This window comes from Mya arenaria, chromosome 16 (assembly GCF_026914265.1).
Source record: "Mya arenaria isolate MELC-2E11 chromosome 16, ASM2691426v1".
Lineage (NCBI taxonomy): Eukaryota > Metazoa > Mollusca > Bivalvia > Myida > Myidae > Mya > Mya arenaria.
Genome location: NC_069137.1, coordinates 21,846,326 through 21,864,240, shown reverse-complemented (window position 1 = coordinate 21,864,240; position 17,915 = coordinate 21,846,326). Strand labels below are relative to the sequence as shown.

Genomic DNA, 17,915 nt, shown 5'->3' with positions numbered 1-17,915 from the left:
ACCCATACTTGACAACTTACATTCTTATGTCCTTATATTCAGCATTCCATTGTGAATAAACACTAACTGTATCTTTCACCTTAGAGGTAGGGACATGGGCCTTGCACATGACACGTCGACTTGGTATGTCGAACACATGTGGCAAGTTATTTTAAAATCTGTCCATACAAGAAAAAGTTACAACCAATACTCTGTATCCTTATATACAGCACTCCATTGTGAATAAACACCTGACCTTGACCTTAGAGGTAGGGACACGGGTCTTGCACCCAACACGTCGTCTTGGTATGTCAAACACATGTGGCAAGTTATTTTATAATCTGTCCATACAAGGGAAAGTTACAGCCCGGACACGACAACCTATACTCTATGTCCTTATATGCAGCATTCCATTGTGAATAAACACCTAAATGTGACCTTGACCTAAGAGGTAGGGACACGTTTCTTGCACACGACACATCGTCTTAGTATGACGAACACATGTGACAAGTTATTTTAAAATCTGTCCATACAAGGGAAAGTTACAGCCTGGACACACGGACGGACGGACGGTGTGATTTTAATATGCCCACCTTCGGGGGCATAAAAATAACTTTGGCTATAACTGAAAGTGATTAATACAACAATAGCAACAACAATGGGCCAAATGTCTAATTTCTAAGGCCTGTGGTTTCAATAAAGTGTTGTAATATTATTTCAAAAACATGACTAACACACTACACCGTGCCCTCTAAAAGGTCCTTTACACAAGATATAGTTTCCAAAATAAAACCTTTAATTACCTCACCAGCCTCTGCTGGGGCTCTTAACATATAGATCTGCTAAATTAACATTTATTCACGTCCAAAGCCATATGATCCAACAATGACATTTTTCATCAGTTCTTCAAATGAACTATAGTTCTTTATCACTGATAATTTGCTGAAGTTTATTGAAGGGGCACATGTGTTTACAGTTGTAAGATAATCACTTTTGTGATCAAAGGTTATTATTCCCTCTGTAATACAGCTTGGGAGAGCTGGGCATCCAATCAGTGCTTGAAGGAGATGTCCTGTGTTGAGGTTTACTTCAGATGAGGACCCAGTTTCAGCATCGATGCTAATGCATGAAATTTTCCCTCCTGGAATATACAAAAAAGGAAAAAATACTGATAATGATATGAAAAACATACTGTACCGGGGTATTTGCTGCCATTGTTAGGACACTAATAATATTGATATGGGTGTTTCTAGAAGCAGATGGAATACATGTAAAACTGTCCAAACACATAAAACACTTTTCTTACTATTAGTGGTTATTATTAGAACATAAATGGCAAAGTTAAGATTTAAAATGCCAAAATTAATCATATTTTGAAATTGAATTGAACTACACCTATATGGGATTAATACCCTGATCATTCTGCGTTGTTGGAACAGTGTTTTTTTAATATAAAGATAAGTACTGTTTTTTTTCTAATAATTGGATTTAATTTGACCATAAAGCTTCAATAATCATAATTTAGAGGTTGACTCCATACTCACTATGTCATTTGAAAATCAAGAAGGCTTTTTTCAGGACAACTTTGTAAAAATCACTCGTGTTTAATTACATTTTCTGTCTTAGTGGAATGAGTGTGGTATGCATTCACAGACAGGTCTTCATTATATATATATTGACTATTTCTATTACCCAAATTAAAATCCATGTTTCAATCTGAACATATAAGAAAATAATTAAACCATGGCCTTTATGTGCAACTTTGGCCAGTAACCTACAGACATGATTGTACTCATGGTGAGCATTTACACATAGCCAAGTTAATGCCTGGACAAGCCGAACTAGAAGGAACTTAGACTAATCTTATCAACTCCAATTTTGCTCAGGTGAGCTTATAATATGTGTGTTACTCTTCAAAACATGGTTTAAGAACTTTTTTCTCAGTAAATCTGTTGTAGGAGCTCAGAAAGTTAATCAAAACAACAACTACAAAGTAACACTAAACAGTATGCCAGGGGAGATTACTCAATAAACATGCATGATAGGATTATGGTTCTTGTGCACTGCAGGACGCCACAAATGGATACATACGTGACTATCTCAAATATATGTTTAGCCTCGTAAGAGCAATTTAGCCTCCTAAGAGTTCCTAATGAACTGTATATATTGTTTTCCTAGCCACCCAAGTACCCATTTTTCAGCTCCGACAGACAAAGCAGCAACTAAATCTTGTCAAATACCAAACCAACAAGTCATAGTGACTTTATGCCTAGTAAACTACAAAATCACCTTTGGTGTATAGTAACGGCTACAAGTGATACATACGTTCAAGTTTCTTCAGGAACTGGTGAAAGTTGCATAGAATTACTTCTTCATCTTCTTTTTCTGCTTTATCGGAAGAAAATACAGGCTTAAAAAAACCTTTGATGGTCAAGCTGTCCACATGCTCTGTCTGCATAAGGTAACTGTATGCCTTCTCCGGACATTTCCGCAACATGTCTAGCATGCCATGAAGTTTGAGACCTGAAACAATTAGGGTAAGAAGATTTGTAAAACTTAAATTTTCCTATGGGTATCTCTGTGCTCCAAACCATGAGTCATATGCTTTAATTTTAAATAATTATTATTAGAATATTGTTATTAGCAAAACTGACATTACTGAATTATTGTAAAGCTTCATATTTTAACTTCTAAAGAAGAATTCAAATAAACCACCAGGAGGGCCAATATTGCCCTAAATCGCTAACCTGCTTAAAATAACCAAATCGTGAGTGGTTACTTAAGGAAGTTGCTGCTTGCTAAGGAAGTTAGTGGTTGATAATTGATTTTAATGGTCGTTTGTTAAGGGAAATCAATAATATTGCTAGGGACATCGAGACGATGTCAGCTGGTTATTCTAGGGATGTAAGGAGCTGCCGAAGATTTCTGTGATGGCAGACAGTGGACTGCTATGGTAGTCAAATGTCCCTAAGGAGTCCACAAGTTTATTAAGTGTATCTGTTAACGCACCAGTCCTATAGATTTTAACAATCTTTACTTAAAACAGTGGAACAATTTTAGTGGGGTCAAATAGCTCAATACACAGATGCTCAGTCTTAAGGCAGACACACAGTGCCAGAGCTTGGTATTCCTTACACCTGTATATGAGTAGCAGTGCAAAGAAGCTGGCCAAGATAATGCAATATTGCAACTATAATATACAATAATTAATCTACACTGAACACATTATCCACAAATATTTAGGGGAAAACACAAATACACATACCTTCCACAAACTGCAGTAGACTTGGAATAAATCGGTTGAACAAGTAATAGCTCTTCATCGCAGACACAGCATTTTGTCTGCTTTCTACTGACAAGACTTTTCTAAAACCACAGGCTTCCAGCAGATCCCCATATTTCTCTATTATCTGGTTGCAATCAACTGAATCCGAAATCTGTGAATAGCAAAGTATTTGCATGTATTTATATATAAGAGATTAATTTCATTTAAACCATACATGCCATATCCCCCGGCAGGGGGAAAAATCCCCCGGAATTTCTACCCATCCCCTGGTCCCCCGTCGGGGGATCCATATCCCCTGGAATTTAAAAAAAAAAATGTTTAAAAACTTGCTTCAGGTTGACAGTGGAAAGCATCAATAATATTATGAGTGTGAAATTCCATGAATGACCATGATGACTTAGTCCAAAAATTATTGTAATTTGAATGTATATCTGTATTTATTATTATATTATAAATGCAGATATTGCGCAAATTTTCGTCGTGTAAAAATCCCCTGGTATAATATCAAAATCCCCTGGAATTCAGACCAAAATCCCCTGGGAAGCCTCTCAGAAATATGGCATGTATGTTTAAACAGTAATTATTACAAAAACAGAATAACATGAAGTGTACCGTGACATTCCTTTAGGTTATAGACAACCAAATAAAATTGTATAGTCACTTCCTTATTGGTGTTGTTTGCCCTATGCCAGAAATGTGTCAATAGTACATAGACACCCCAACTTCTGAATATTGCCAAAGAAGCAAGGGCAATTATAACTTATGTAGTTGATGAGTGTGCATGGAAATAACTTAATAAATAACTTACAGTTTTTTTCAGAGCACTAGCCTATTCCGTCTGGTAACAGAGCACAACAACTACCCTGAAAGCTTTTTATTTAAGCCTAAAAATACCATTTAAAAATATATTTTACCTCTTGTATAGCTGAGACAGCATCCAATCGGCCAAGTTGATCTACAGGTATATCTGTTTTACCTGTGGTTCTTCCACTGACAATGTAGTCCACAACATGTTTCATGAGATTCCTTGGTCCTGGATGGCCACTTAAAATGCCCATTGTAACCATTTGTCCCATTAAGAAGTAATGCTTTTTTTCAAGTAATTGTGCATCAAAGCTGAGAACACTGTTCTCAAAAACAGGGGAATGGTCATAAAGCAATGTTAAGAACTCTCTCGTCAATCCGCCGGAGTCCAAACCTTCTATCCCTATGAATGTTATACAAAACTTCCTGTTCCATTCTTCTTCTGGCGCTTGCTCAATTTCTTCCATGGCCTGCTGGACAAGCATTCTTCGGATTACTGATATGTCCCAGAGCTTCTCCCCATTCAGAGTCTTTGATGACAAATAATCATCAAATGAGCTGCAATGATACAAATGAAGAAGTGTGACATCAGTGATTTTTTTACCTCTGCGTCCTGCGTCCTGGTTCTAAGAAAAAAGATATTTTAAGTTGAATACCAAGAGCCATAAATCTTACAATATTTCAGTTCTTATTTTATAACATGTAAAGAAAAAGCACATTGTCACTGTAACTAAGTGTATGAATTTTGAAGACGATCGCTTCAGTGGTTTAAGTTATTAGGAAAAAACTTGAAATGTGTAATTTAACAAAAGTTGCAAAGGGCCATAAATCTTAAAATATTAAAGTTGGAAGTATATTACTTGCCATGAAGGAGCACATTGTTCCTATGAGTAAGTGTATTAAGTTTGCAGATGATATTTTCTATGGTTGTAGTAAAATTATTAAGACTAGATGCCAACAGGCGAAATGTCGAGCCCGTTGAAAGAGCCTTTGACACAGACATAATGCTCTTCCATGCAATTGCACCAGTTGAACAATAAGCAGTTATATACATAATATATATATATATAATAAGTATTATGAGGTGCACTTTTATGTAATTTAGAAAGTGCATTTCTTTATTTAGACGCAAAGGTCTAAATATAGAGAAGAATCTCTATTATCAACCAATTAAGTAGAGGTGCACTTCAAAATTTAGACCTGCACCTCTGTCTCATAAATTTTGACCCAAGCGTGACCTTTGAGGTACAGACCTGGGTCTTATGCGCGACACGCTGCCTCATGATGGGGAACCTTCAGAGAAAGTTTTTTGAATATCCTATAATGCATAATCACGACACAGCCTGGACAAGGTTCAGTACTCATTCAAACTTTTGACCTAAGCATGACCTTGACCTTTGAGTTACAGAACTTGGTCTTGTGCGTGAAAAGCCGCCTCATCATCGAGAACCTTCATGGAAAGTTTATTTCAAAATCCTTTAATGCATAGTCAAGATACAGCCTGGACAAGGTTCAGTACTCATTTCAACATTTAACCTAATTGTGACCTTGACCTTTGAGGTACAGGCTTGGGTCTTGTGCGCGACAAGCCGCCTCATGATGGGGAACCTTCATGGAAAGTTTCTTTCAAAATCCTTTAATGCATGGTCAAGAAACAGCCCGTACAAGGTTCAGTACTCATTTCAACATTTGACCTAAGTGTGACCTTGACCTTTGAGGTACAGACCTGGGTCTTGTGAGCGACAAGCCGCCTCATCATGGGGAACCTTCATGGAAAGTTTTTTGAAAATCCTAAAATGCGTGGTCAAGATACAGCCCGGACAAGGTTCAGTCCGGATGGACGGACGCACGCACACACATACACGGAACCGGCATTGTGACAACTATGTCTCGCTCACCGCAAGAGGGCTCGACAAAAAAAGAGGAAAATGTTGATGAACTGATAGACGAATGGACAGACAGGGTGATTACTATAGGGCACTTGCATTTCTTTGCGGGCCCTAACTAGCATGTAGTTTCAAGCAAAACTTGAACCAGAACTTATGAGTTAAAAAGTAAACAAAACGATACTTGAAATAAATGCAAAATAGAGTTATCTAACTTAAAATATTAAAGCTTGTGCAGATTGGGAAGGCTTTTAAAAAGATATAGATTTGAGTGTAGTTTCACAAAGAATCTTAACCAGAGGTTTTAATTTGAAACTTAAAGGGTCGTAACTTTATCCAAATGTTATTAAATATATAGAATACTGTCAGTAAATACTGATTTTCATTTTACAATCTAATTACTACAGGACATGAATTATTAGATTTGGCCGACTGTAAAACTATCATCATGTGGTTTGATCTTTAGCACCAGAAATAAATTCAGTGTATTATTTTAAGGCTTACTTGAACACATGTTTAGCTTCAGCTTCCCCTGACTGGCAAACTTCATCAGACTGGCAACAAACATCAGCGTGCTCTGGTAACAATTCTATCGGGAAGATTTTATCACAAACTGGACATACACCAGACTCAGTCTCTTTCCTGAAATATTTATGAAACATGATATTCACTCTGTTTGAAAGCTAACAAAATGGTGAAATAAAACATCTGCATGTACATAACAATTTTAGATGAATTCACACAAAACATGAACAAATAAGACAAGAGGGCAAATGAGTGAACGCCAACACACTTTAAATAATAAATTTTCAAAACGACAACTTCAAATGCAATGAAGAATGTTGGATTTTGGGCAGGAATTGTCCTCCATATACCTGTCTTCCTCATTGTTTTTATGCCTCTTAACCTGTGTGCCAAATTTCATTGCAATATCACTTGTCATACTCGAAATATTTAACTTTGTTTAATGAGTGACAGGACGGAACGGCGCGGGATGTGACGGACGTGACATGTCAACATGGGTGATTCTTACATGTATACTTTGTAAAGCAGGGGTACAATAACAGAGAACAGAATGACAATTGTTTTATAATATCACCATCCTGGAGCATGAACTGTAACAGTCAACAGAACATAAACTTCAACATAAACTATAACAATATAGTTACTGTGAAAATGGACTTCCAGGGCAGCTGCTGGCACTCTGGAAAAATTGTGCATAATGCTACACAATATCAATGTAAAGATACATGATTACCTCTTCAGGTTTCCAAAATATTACCAGACACAACATTTACTGGCATAACACGATTTTGCATTAAAAATTCCAAAGCCTCAGGCAAACATTTCATATATTTCTATAAAAAGTGTTTTGGCTCTACGTCTGCAACATCTAATTCCCCCCATTAGTTTCATTGATTTCCTAGATATAAGATCAAAATGTATAAGAAAGGAAGGCAAAACAGGTCAATTTTTAGGACATCACTAAAGATGTTAGGAAAAAAATTCAAGAGTGAAGCTACATTAATTAGTAGTTTGCAATACTCTACCCATGATCCTAGTTTCATGTCTATTACATGCATCTTCTAAAACTCTACCAAGTAACATTACATTTTGTAGTCCACAAACTTTTTGATCACCCTTCATATATATGTATTAAATACTTACACAAGCAAATTGGCACACTGGTGTCTGTATAACATTTCTCTTCTTGGGAAATGGTGGTAGAACTTCATCCTGAAGTTAATACAAAACTAAGTTGTTTATACACAAAAACATATTGCACCCCCCTCAGCTATAACCTTGACCTTAAGATCATGCGGATGGTTTATGGGATCTGCTTGGATGGTTAATGGGTTCTGTACATCGTCTTGATGAGGTAAATATTTGACAAGTTTCATGAAAATCCTTCAAGGGGTTTAGGAAAAATTGAGTAGACAAGAAATCCAAGGCTCAGGCCTTTGATCCTCAGCTGTATTCCTGACCCTGAACTGGTGCGTTGGTTCATTGTTTCTGCACATCGTCTTTATGAGCTATTTTGGGAGTTCCATAAAGTTTGGCAAGTCCCACATTTAGTAATCATAGTTAATTGGTTCTTTTATAATGTGTGCTCAACTTCTGCAGACACTGAAATATGGTCTTCAAAGCTCTAGTAGGAGAACCTTTGGCTGATCATATGAATATTAATTAATCACTAGTAAAATTTTAAGCAAGAATGAATGTTTTAAGCAAGAATGAATGTTATACATGCGAAAATGTAATGTTTAAGTGGTTCAAATGCCCTGGGATTATTGTGAGGATTTTAAGTAAACATAATTCACCTCCTCTGTAACTCCACAAGTCACAGCATGCTCCCTAAGTAGTCTCAGAGGAATCATCATGTGACATCGAATGCACTCTTCCTGAATACCATCATCATCCTAAAATAACACAATGTCTTTAGCCATAATTCACTTAAATTAAAAGTACAATTTAGTGTGCAAACACAGAAAAAACTGCATTTTTCATAGACCAAGTCTCATAACATTTTGTCTCGCCTTCTGGTTAAATCTGGCAAATAATCAAGGTTATCCAAGATCAAAATCATACACATATTAACTGTATATCATAATGGATTGGATCAATGCAGAAATTAAGTAAGAAGTCTGTATAACAATATCTATTACTAAGGATTGTTTGGAGACAAATCCCTTATAATTATGTTTACTTACAGTGAATTCTTGTCCTTCCAGAGACAGATTATTTTGTATAGGTCGTATATAGCAGACTGCCTGACCAAGGTTACTTTGATTCGACAGGAAGTTTACAGTATAGCCACCAGGAGGCACACTTATCACTTCCAAGTCGCATCGGCTCCGTGCCTGGGTCCTCAATAACTCAAATCCTCCAATTCCACTCAACTTGGGGTATTGCTCCTCCAACTGACTCTTCAGATACGTGGCATCATCATTTTTTTCAAATGATATTTTTTTTTCACCCAAGTTGGCTTTATACAGCTTGTCTTTTTCTTCTCGGGTAGGTGCAACATTCTAAATGAAACAATAGGAAAAGGTAAACTGTAGTGATACATATATGTCCACCATTAAAGCTATCATTCTGAATATGTTGGTTTAACTAGATGAACACTTCTATCACCTGCATTTTCCAACAAAAAATCACTGAAACCTTTACTAACAAACCCCAGAAACAATAGGGGTCAAAAATGAAGTTTGAGGATCAAACCACAATTGTTTTTTACTACAAAGTCACTGTGACCTTGACCTTGTGACCCAAAATCTGTGTGGAACATCTATTGATTTGTCAATAACCAATAAGCCTGCCGAGTTCGAGGGATCTAGGCCAAAGGGTTCTATGGATCATTTACAAACCATGACCAATATGCCTACTGAGTTTAAGGATCCTAGGCCCAAGTTATTGAGCTGAAACCATTTTCAACTACAAATCAAGGTGCCTAGTGATCCCAAAATCAATAGGGGTCATTTACTGACCATGAACAATAAGGTCTGAGAACCAAAGGGTTCTTAAGTAATTAGTCGGAAACGAAATGCGTGATACCAACTATGGATGACAACGCCGCAGCCGACAGACCAACCAATGGCCATACTGCAATGTTCATGGAATCAATAAATCAATTTTGATGCTCCAAATTCAGTGTACAAAGTAAGAAATTTTAAGAAAACAGATCAACTGGATAATAAACTTACATCTGAAGTCTTCCCAAGAACACAAAATCTGTGTGTCCAGAAACTACGTGCTTGAGTAGGATTAAAACGTCTGGCACGAGCCCCTGTTCTGTTGGCGCTGTAAGGCTGGTAGGGAGCAAATATGTTCCTTACTGCTGCCATAGTCCTTGAAGTGGAGGTGGCTGACTGGCTAGTGTTAGCAGTTGTGGCAGTATCAGTATTAGAAGTAGAAGAAGTAGTAGAATTCCCCCTCTCCAAGGCAGCAGCTGCCTGTCGTAGGAGTTCAAGTGCTCTCTGTTGACTCATGTCTGACAGTAATAAAAATATTCATATAAAATACATTGCATCCAACACTGGATGTTTTTCCCCAACATAACCATACGTCCACCCCCTCCCCCACTCAATATCAACTTATCGCTGATATAATTTTTGAAAGTAGGAAAGGTGAGAATGGTAATAAAATTTTAAATTTTAATCAGGCCAGTCTATTAACTGACATTTCATATGTCCCTGAAGTCATATTCATCGCTTAGTGTAACCTTGATCTTTAAGATGAAGAACGCATTTAATGCCCAACACCTTCCCATAATGATCTGCAGTTATAAGTAGATTGAAAATATTAATATAAGGTATTTGTAGGCAAGTTTTTATGCCAAAAGTGAGTAGATACCAAATTGTTTAGAATATTTGACAAAAGAAAAATTCTGACAAATCTTTCATCTGTGAGTGTGTTCGCTCATGAATTTGGCTTTGTATTGTAATAGATTCTATATTTATAAAAATGTTAAGTGTTTCAACTCTGATTAGAAAAATATATATCATTTTCTAAAACGTTTTAGTTTTGAGTTCACAAGATGTTATAGATAACAAAAGGGCCAAAACATAACATGGAAGCTGATATGTAAAATGTACTAGCATGATTAAACTTAAAGCTGCACTCTCACAGATCGGCAAGTTGACAAAAAAATATTTTTTATCTTAAATTGTGCACATTTTTGCAAACTTGTCTTTATGCCAGTGATATAAAGTACCTCACCAAATTTGCGAATTCCAAATGACAGGAATAAACTCTGAAAAGCACATTTTCCTTAACCCGTTATAAACGCTTTTACCTTTCAAAAATAAAAGTTGATACGGACTGTTTCCTTGGTTAGTTTTGCATTGATTTAAAAGATTGCTTTTATAGAATTATATGTTACGATCAGTAGCATGTTAGCCTTTTGATCAAAATGATGTGAGTGTTACCTAGGTTTCATATTCATATTTTATTAAGTTAATCCCTTAAGGAAAAGAGCATGTTTACTTAAAATGTGAACTCAAGTGTGACTACGTGGTCAGTTGTGTTGTATATGTATTGTGCTGTCCACTGTCTTCATGGGTATGTGTTTACAAGAACTGGTTTTTCAACTTATTTATTTTTATTAAAACACACTAACATTTTTGCATATTTCCCGCTCTTATTTTCACAAATCACTTTCGAGTCAGGTTTTGAGGTGTCAACATCTCAAACATAACTTTTCCATATTTTTATTCCACTGCCCGGTAAGTTTTTGCTTTACAGTACTTTGTTTTATTGGAGATGTATTGTAAATGCGTTTGAATTTATCTCGTGCTTGATGTATTAGATAATTATTTATATTATCTGAATTGTGTAATTTATTACCTTTCCAGTATTAAGAAGTTAATTGGATTATTTTGTATATTTTAGGATTTTGTCAAAGTCAAACCTTTGGAGTTTAAATAAAGTGTAAACCAAAAACCGTAATCTTTCTTATGAATACTAAGAGACGGGGCACGGGTAACATGAGTAATATTTATTTTTATTAGAATAAATAAATAATAAAACATAGACAATAAAGTCAAGTTTTCAAAATTCGACCCAAATCAGTAAGAAACAGCTTTTAACATTGGCAGAGCATAAGATGCATTCAGATTTATATTCCGACTGGTCAAACTGTAACCAAACTATCAAATGTCATGATTTTAAAAGCAGCCTTTCCGCAACAAGTAAACATGTCAAGATTGTCTAAGCTTTTACCAATAAATTCCATCAAAACTCTGGAAATTTTACAATAAGAGTAATAAATCCGCATTACAGGCAGTAAACATAAAGGGATGGTATTAAAATAATAATGAATTAAGCCCGATTATTTTCAAGAAAAAAATGCTGTCCGAACCCTACGTCCGAATACACGTTCGCATAACTGAGGGCGGCAAGAACTCTATTAAAAGTATTGGCGTCCAATAACAGATATAACAAATATATTTCAACAATAAATAAATATCAACAATAAACACTTGATTCTTTGTCGTGTTACCTTCGTTGTTGTTGTAGTAACAGCTTTCTTGTTGTTGTTGTTTTCTTCAACTTCAGGCAAGGTTTGACAAGGTTTGATTGAATCTTTTCCATGAGGTGATTTTGACGTCCACACCAAAAGGGATCAGTTAGTATTAAACAGTGACCTCTGTCGTAAGAAAACGCACTACAAAAATTGGTTCCCCGCTTCATTTTTTGATAACGTCAACATTGTAATGCAGACGATTTTGTTTAAATGTGTCAATGTTAAACAGCATTTTATACTGCGAATGATGTTTCCATTTTTTTGAGTGTTGAACATTTTATTACAAATGAATTAACACATATTTGGTAGCCTCCATAAACTGAATACCTAATGTTGATTTTAATGTTTGATTTTGAATTAAAATGTATCAAATATATTTTAAGGGAAATCTTATCAATTTTCAGAATGAAACAACAAAAACGTGTATAAAAATAAAATTAACATATAACAAAGATAATTTCAAAATACCTTTATAATTATAAAGATACGAAATACACTAAGTCTTGAAAATAACCAAAATCTAACATCAAATTCACTATCGCAAAAGTAAAACGGAAATTGGAATGTCATAAAGCATAATGAGTGAACTGACGGATAATCCCTTCCATAATATCAGCAGTGCAACATTTAAAACCATATAAATAATAAATGATTGAGGTTAGATTAAAAAGGTTGTTGTTGTTTAAAAACAAAAGAAAACAGTGTAAATTTCAATTTAAACTGATTATTCAGTTATCATTGTTGAATCATTGAAGTACCTGCCTTTAAAAAGGATTATTGCAAATTGGTTTGTCCCTTGGTTTGTATTATTAATGTTAAACTACTGAAATTCGTATAATACACTAATAAAGTATACGTACATAACACACTCACTGAATACAAACATACTTTTTGTGTAACAAGAACAAAGTAGTAATAATAACCTTAAGTTTATATGAAATTATCTAACAAACGTATGTCAGTTTTAATTAGTCTTATTAAAACAGTTTAATCAATCTGAGGGTAATATACCATGTATATAATAAGGAGGTTTCTACCCTCTAGCCTTATTAACTTTTTATGTGCATAAACAAAAACAAAAATGCATTGTTCGTGTGCACGAACCGAACAGCTTTGCTAATTAAGTTTTATACCCAATGGAATAAACAAATGTCAATTGTAAATGCTTAAATCAAATAAACCCACACTATTTAATTGCTTCGAAAAGCTCATGTGAATGTATGCTAGTAGTCTCTTCCACCCATACATACTTACAAACATACATTTTAAGGGGTTAGCACAGTACACACGTTTCTCCACATACAAAAGAGGAGGATATATTGATATTGTGCTGAGTCTCGTAAAGGGTTCGTATAGGCTGATTTGGGGTATAAATCAGTACTTATGCTTATATCCAAACTTAAGCTCGTTTTTAAAGGCAGGGAAATCAGGGGATGAGTGTACTCTTTGTTTTTTTGTTGTTGTTTTTTTATCCTTTTTAGGGGTTAAGGGAAATACTCAGCGCTGGTGATTTATCCAACTTAAGCTCGTCTGTAAACAGCAAAAAATGAGGAATGTCTGAATTGGGACATAACTCGGCACTAGGGCGTATATCCGATTTTTTTCTCGTCAGTAACGACCGAGAAACGGATTTATGGATATAGGCTTCTTTGGGTTATAACTAGGCACTGGATGTTTTGAAAAGCTGTATTTCATATTGTTGAACAAGTTAATCGCATTTGAGCCATTCTCTTTAAAGCTTTGATTGAGAGAGTCGGCCAGGAAAACCATTAGAGCACATTATATAGCATGCTTCAGTTCGTACGTCGTACAGAACAACTTAGCTAAGGATATCAATAATTCTTGTTAAAACCTTACCTCTTACTCAGATATGGTGTGTGAAAGTAACCTTGAAACATGGTTGCCATTTACAAATTACCAATACAAATCCCACTTATCTTTTTTTCCAGAACCCGAACAAACACGCGTGTATCATGCATCCCTGCAGCCAGCTCTCACGAAAACAACACGCTTATAAAGTTGCAATAAGAATCCTAAATTCCAAATGAAAGGTTCCCTTGAATTAACTTTTAAAAAATCGAATATGATTCGATCTTTTCTAACGTCAACATTGAAATAAATTTATATATTATTACGCGTCAGACAACAACGTCGCACAGGCGATTAGGTGAAAAGTACAAACAATGCGTGTTTACCTTCAACTTTTACATAAATGGATACTTTTAGGTTAGCAAGTTAACAGATCAATCTTGTGCACCCAGATGATATATATTAATTATCCACAACACTAACTTCTAACAACTTTACTCTTTTCTTTCATTTCGTTCATTGCAGCTCAAATCCTACTTTCTTATCCGAATTCTGCCACAAGGCTGCATATATATATACCCAAGGATTTGTGGCAGCCGCTTCTTGTAGAGAAATCTCACTATCGTGATAAAACAAAGTGTTTAAGTTGTACTAGAAATAGGAATTTAGCTGTAAACCGTCATCCAGGTAAGAGTATCAGTGGTAATCAGTGTTAGTTTTCATTTATTGGAAGCCATTATGAAGTTTGTTTATTTAGGCACATTTTACCTGGAATAACATTGGTTTTAAATAGCAAAATGTGTTTTAATTTTAAATCATAGATTATCTTGAATCAGACTACAACGATCACTTTATGACTTTAGCTATATACCCAAAGGGTTAGAACACATGTTAGGCTTTCATGCATAACAATCATGGTTATTTTTTATATGTTGAATTGAACTAGGCTCTTTGAATTAATATTACTGCTACGTAACTGAAGAACTCAACTTGTGATAACATCCTAATTGTTCATTAAATGCGTATTTCTTAGGTAATATTGTTACGAATGTTTTCGACGTAGACTGCACGTGTATTTTAACTTAATTGAACCAATTAGTATAAACACATTTATTTCAAACCCCTAAAGCCAACGCTCTCTTTGAGATATTGTGAATTATTTTTCCTCCATCATAAACAGTCTATCGCTAAATATTTAAAGTACATATTTATATCCGCAAATTTATCCAAAGTTAGTAAAACGCTTTTTGTTAATAATTTATTTTTTTCCACATTGATTTGTGTGATTTTATGTATTTAAACAAGCAACATTTAACACATTCCGAACATAAATCTTTGTTATCATAGATGCACATAAGAGAGACCCCAGTTTGTTTATACACTGCTCTTATTTTTTTTATTTAAAACTATTTTTATTCATGATCAATTTAAATCGATGAACAATAATAAGTGTTAGAAAATACTGATTTTCATTACTCATGCCAGTTTAAAGAATCAATTAGTAAAACTGTTTATAAAGACTAAGTATGAAAATGTCAAGTTTAATTCGTGTTGAGTTAGGTTATACTAACAATACCATGATTATTATTTTGCCGGATCATTAGTTATCACTTATGGTGTGGCTTTTTCGAAAAAGAAATCGATGTTTGAACTTGACCTAAAAATAAACCAGACGTTCTTGAATGTGTCAATGTAGGAATCCATTTTAACATCTTTATCCTGATTCGAAATGGCTACAAAGGTCATTTAATCAGACGTGGTGTGTTATGTATTTTTTAGGATTTTATTTTTTAGACTATGAACTCGATCACATTTCCAACAATTGGATAAAGTTCACAGCCTTTGCCGAATATGTTCTAAAAATAATCTATACACCGCGTCATATCAAATCACAAATTAAAAGACAATTTTTCATTGGTCAAGAAGAGGATTGGTGCGAACATGACCTATTTAAATACGTTTTATCATTGGCAATGACCACGATCGGCGATTACATGACCTATACATAGACAATTTCTAATTGATCCAGAGCACAATTGGCGATTGAATAGCCTTTTAGACTATGAACTCGTTACATTTCCAACAATTGGATAATGTTCACAGCCTTTGCCGAATATGTTCTTAAAATAATCTATACACCGCGTCATATCAAATCACAAATTAAAAGACAATTTTTCATTGGTCAAGAAGAGGATTGATGCGAACATGACCTATTTAAATACATTTTATCATTGGCAATGACCACGATCGGCGATTACATGACCTATACATAGACAATTTCTAATTGATCCAGAGCACAATTGGCGATTGAATAGCCTTTTAGACTATGAACTCGATCACATTTCCAACAATTAGATAAAGTTCACAGCCTTTGCCGAATATGGTTTAAAAATAATCTATACACCGCGTCATATCAAATCACAAATTAAAAGACAATTTTTCATTGTTCAAGAAGAGGATTGGTGCGAACATGACCTATTTAAATACATTTTATCATTGGCAATGACCACGATCGGCGATTACATGACCTATACATATTTCTTATTGATCCAGAGCACAATGGCGATTGAATAGCCTATTTAAATATGTTTTCTAATTGGTTCGCGGCAGGAATCATACCGCCAATTAAACTAAATAATCTCTAGTAAGGTATCAGACCCACAAATAGTCTAGTTCTCCGAATGCTACATTGAAGAATCCGACAAATTAAGCTTCTTCCTTAAAATATCCATTAGGACATCCGATCTACAATTTATCCAGTTCCCTGTATGCTACATTAAGGCATCCAACACACAAACTATCTAGTTCCATGAACGCTTAATTGAGCCTCCGAACCACATGTTAGCTAGTTTCCTGAAAGCTCCATTTAGGCCTCCGACCATCAAGTTACATTGTTTCTAAATGCCCCGTTGAGGCATCAAACCCACAAGTAGGCTAGTTTTTTTAAAGCCCCGTTTAGGCATCCAACACACAAGTAGGCTAGTTTCCTTAAAGCCCCGTTGAGGCATCCAACCCACAAGAAGGCTAGTTTCATTAAAGCCCCGTTGAGCCATCCAATACAAAAGTAGGCAAGTTCCCTTGAAAGCTTCGTTAAGACATATAACCCACAAGTAAGTTAGTTCATAAAAGCCACGTTGAGGCATCCAATCTATAAGTAAGCTAGTTCCCTGAAAGCTTTGTGAAGGCATCCTACCCACAAGTAAGCTAGTTATCTGGAAGATCCATTGAGGCTTCCGACCCTTAAGTAAGTTGGTTCATAGAAGCCCCGTTTAAAAATCTTATCCACAAGTAAGCTAGCTCCCTGAAAAGTTCATTAAGACATCCATTCCATGTATAGGCTAGTTCTCTGAAAGCTCCATTGGGGCATCTAACCACAAATAAACAAGTTCTAAAAAGTCAATTGAGGCTATTGGCTGAAGAAAAAAGTAGTTCCCAAAAAGCATCTTTAAGGCATACAACGCCTAAAATATCTAGTTATCTGAAAGCTGCATTGAGGTAGACGACCAACATGTAAGCTTGTTCCCTGAAATTATTATTGAGTCATTCGACCCCAACTTAACCTGTTCACTCACAGCTCTATTAAGGCCTTCGACCCTCACATTCCCTTGAAAGCTCCATAAACATACCACCCACAAATAAGGGTGATCTTTGACGGCTACAGTGAAGCGCTCGGCACATAGGTAAGCTTTTTGTCTTGTACTGCTCCATTAAAGCGCTCGACCCACAGGTAAGATATCTCTGACTGTTTCATTAAAGCGTTCGACCATTTTTGGTCAAGCTAGTTATCTAAAAGCTCAAATAAGGCATCCGATCAACAAATAAGATAATTTTCTGAAAGCTCAATTAAGGCTACTTGTCTAAAAGCTTCAACTTGAGGCATCCGACCCACATATCAGTTAATTATATGAGTTCTGCATGAAAGTACCCGACCCTGATACCAGTTATTTATCTGAGAGCTGCATAAAGGTATCTGACCCTCAAATCAGTTATTTCTCTGAAAGCGGCATAAAGGTATCTGACCCACAAATAAGTTAGTTGTCTGAAAGCGACATGAAGGTATGTGACCCACATATCAGTACGTTGTCTGAAAGCGGCATGAAGGTATCTGACCCACAAATCAGTAAGT

The 17,915-nt window shown here is 35.4% G+C and overlaps 2 protein-coding genes across 3 annotated transcripts in view; one reads left to right on the top strand and one right to left on the bottom strand.

Moving 5' to 3' along the window:
* Window positions 1-222: 222 nt before the first annotated feature.
* LOC128222262 (uncharacterized) lies at window positions 223-8,375 on the bottom strand. The gene is made up of 7 exons (XM_052931222.1): window positions 8,277-8,375; window positions 7,624-7,692; window positions 6,460-6,597; window positions 4,180-4,627; window positions 3,245-3,416; window positions 2,305-2,502; window positions 223-1,120 (listed from the first exon to the last, which is right to left on the bottom strand). The coding sequence occupies exons 2-7, from the start codon at window positions 7,689-7,691 to the stop codon at window positions 834-836; spliced, it is 1,311 nt and encodes a 436-aa protein (XP_052787182.1). The 5' UTR covers window position 7,692; window positions 8,277-8,375; the 3' UTR covers window positions 223-833.
* A 5,986-nt stretch (window positions 8,376-14,361) lies between these two features.
* The window catches only part of LOC128222260 (uncharacterized), a 15,721-nt gene continuing 12,167 nt past the window's right edge, over window positions 14,362-17,915 (top strand). For both annotated transcript variants that reach the window (XM_052931220.1, XM_052931218.1), the window contains exon 1: window positions 14,362-14,476. The gene's annotated coding sequence lies outside the window, so the exon portion shown is untranslated. The remainder of the gene's footprint in view (window positions 14,477-17,915) is intronic.

What these genes read in the sequence shown, in the direction of transcription:
- LOC128222262 (XM_052931222.1), bottom strand. Translation starts at nt 7,691, where the DNA reads ATGAAGTTCTACCACCATTTCCCAAGAAGAGAAATGTTATACAGACAC. An exon ending in GAAGCTAAACATGTGTTCAA is followed by an intron (nt 4,628 to 6,459) that starts GTAAGCCTTAAA and finishes GTATCATTGCAG; the next exon opens with CTCATTTGATGATTATTTGT. An exon ending in CTGTCTCAGCTATACAAGAG is followed by an intron (nt 3,417 to 4,179) that starts GTAAAATATATT and finishes TGCTATTCACAG; the next exon opens with ATTTCGGATTCAGTTGATTG.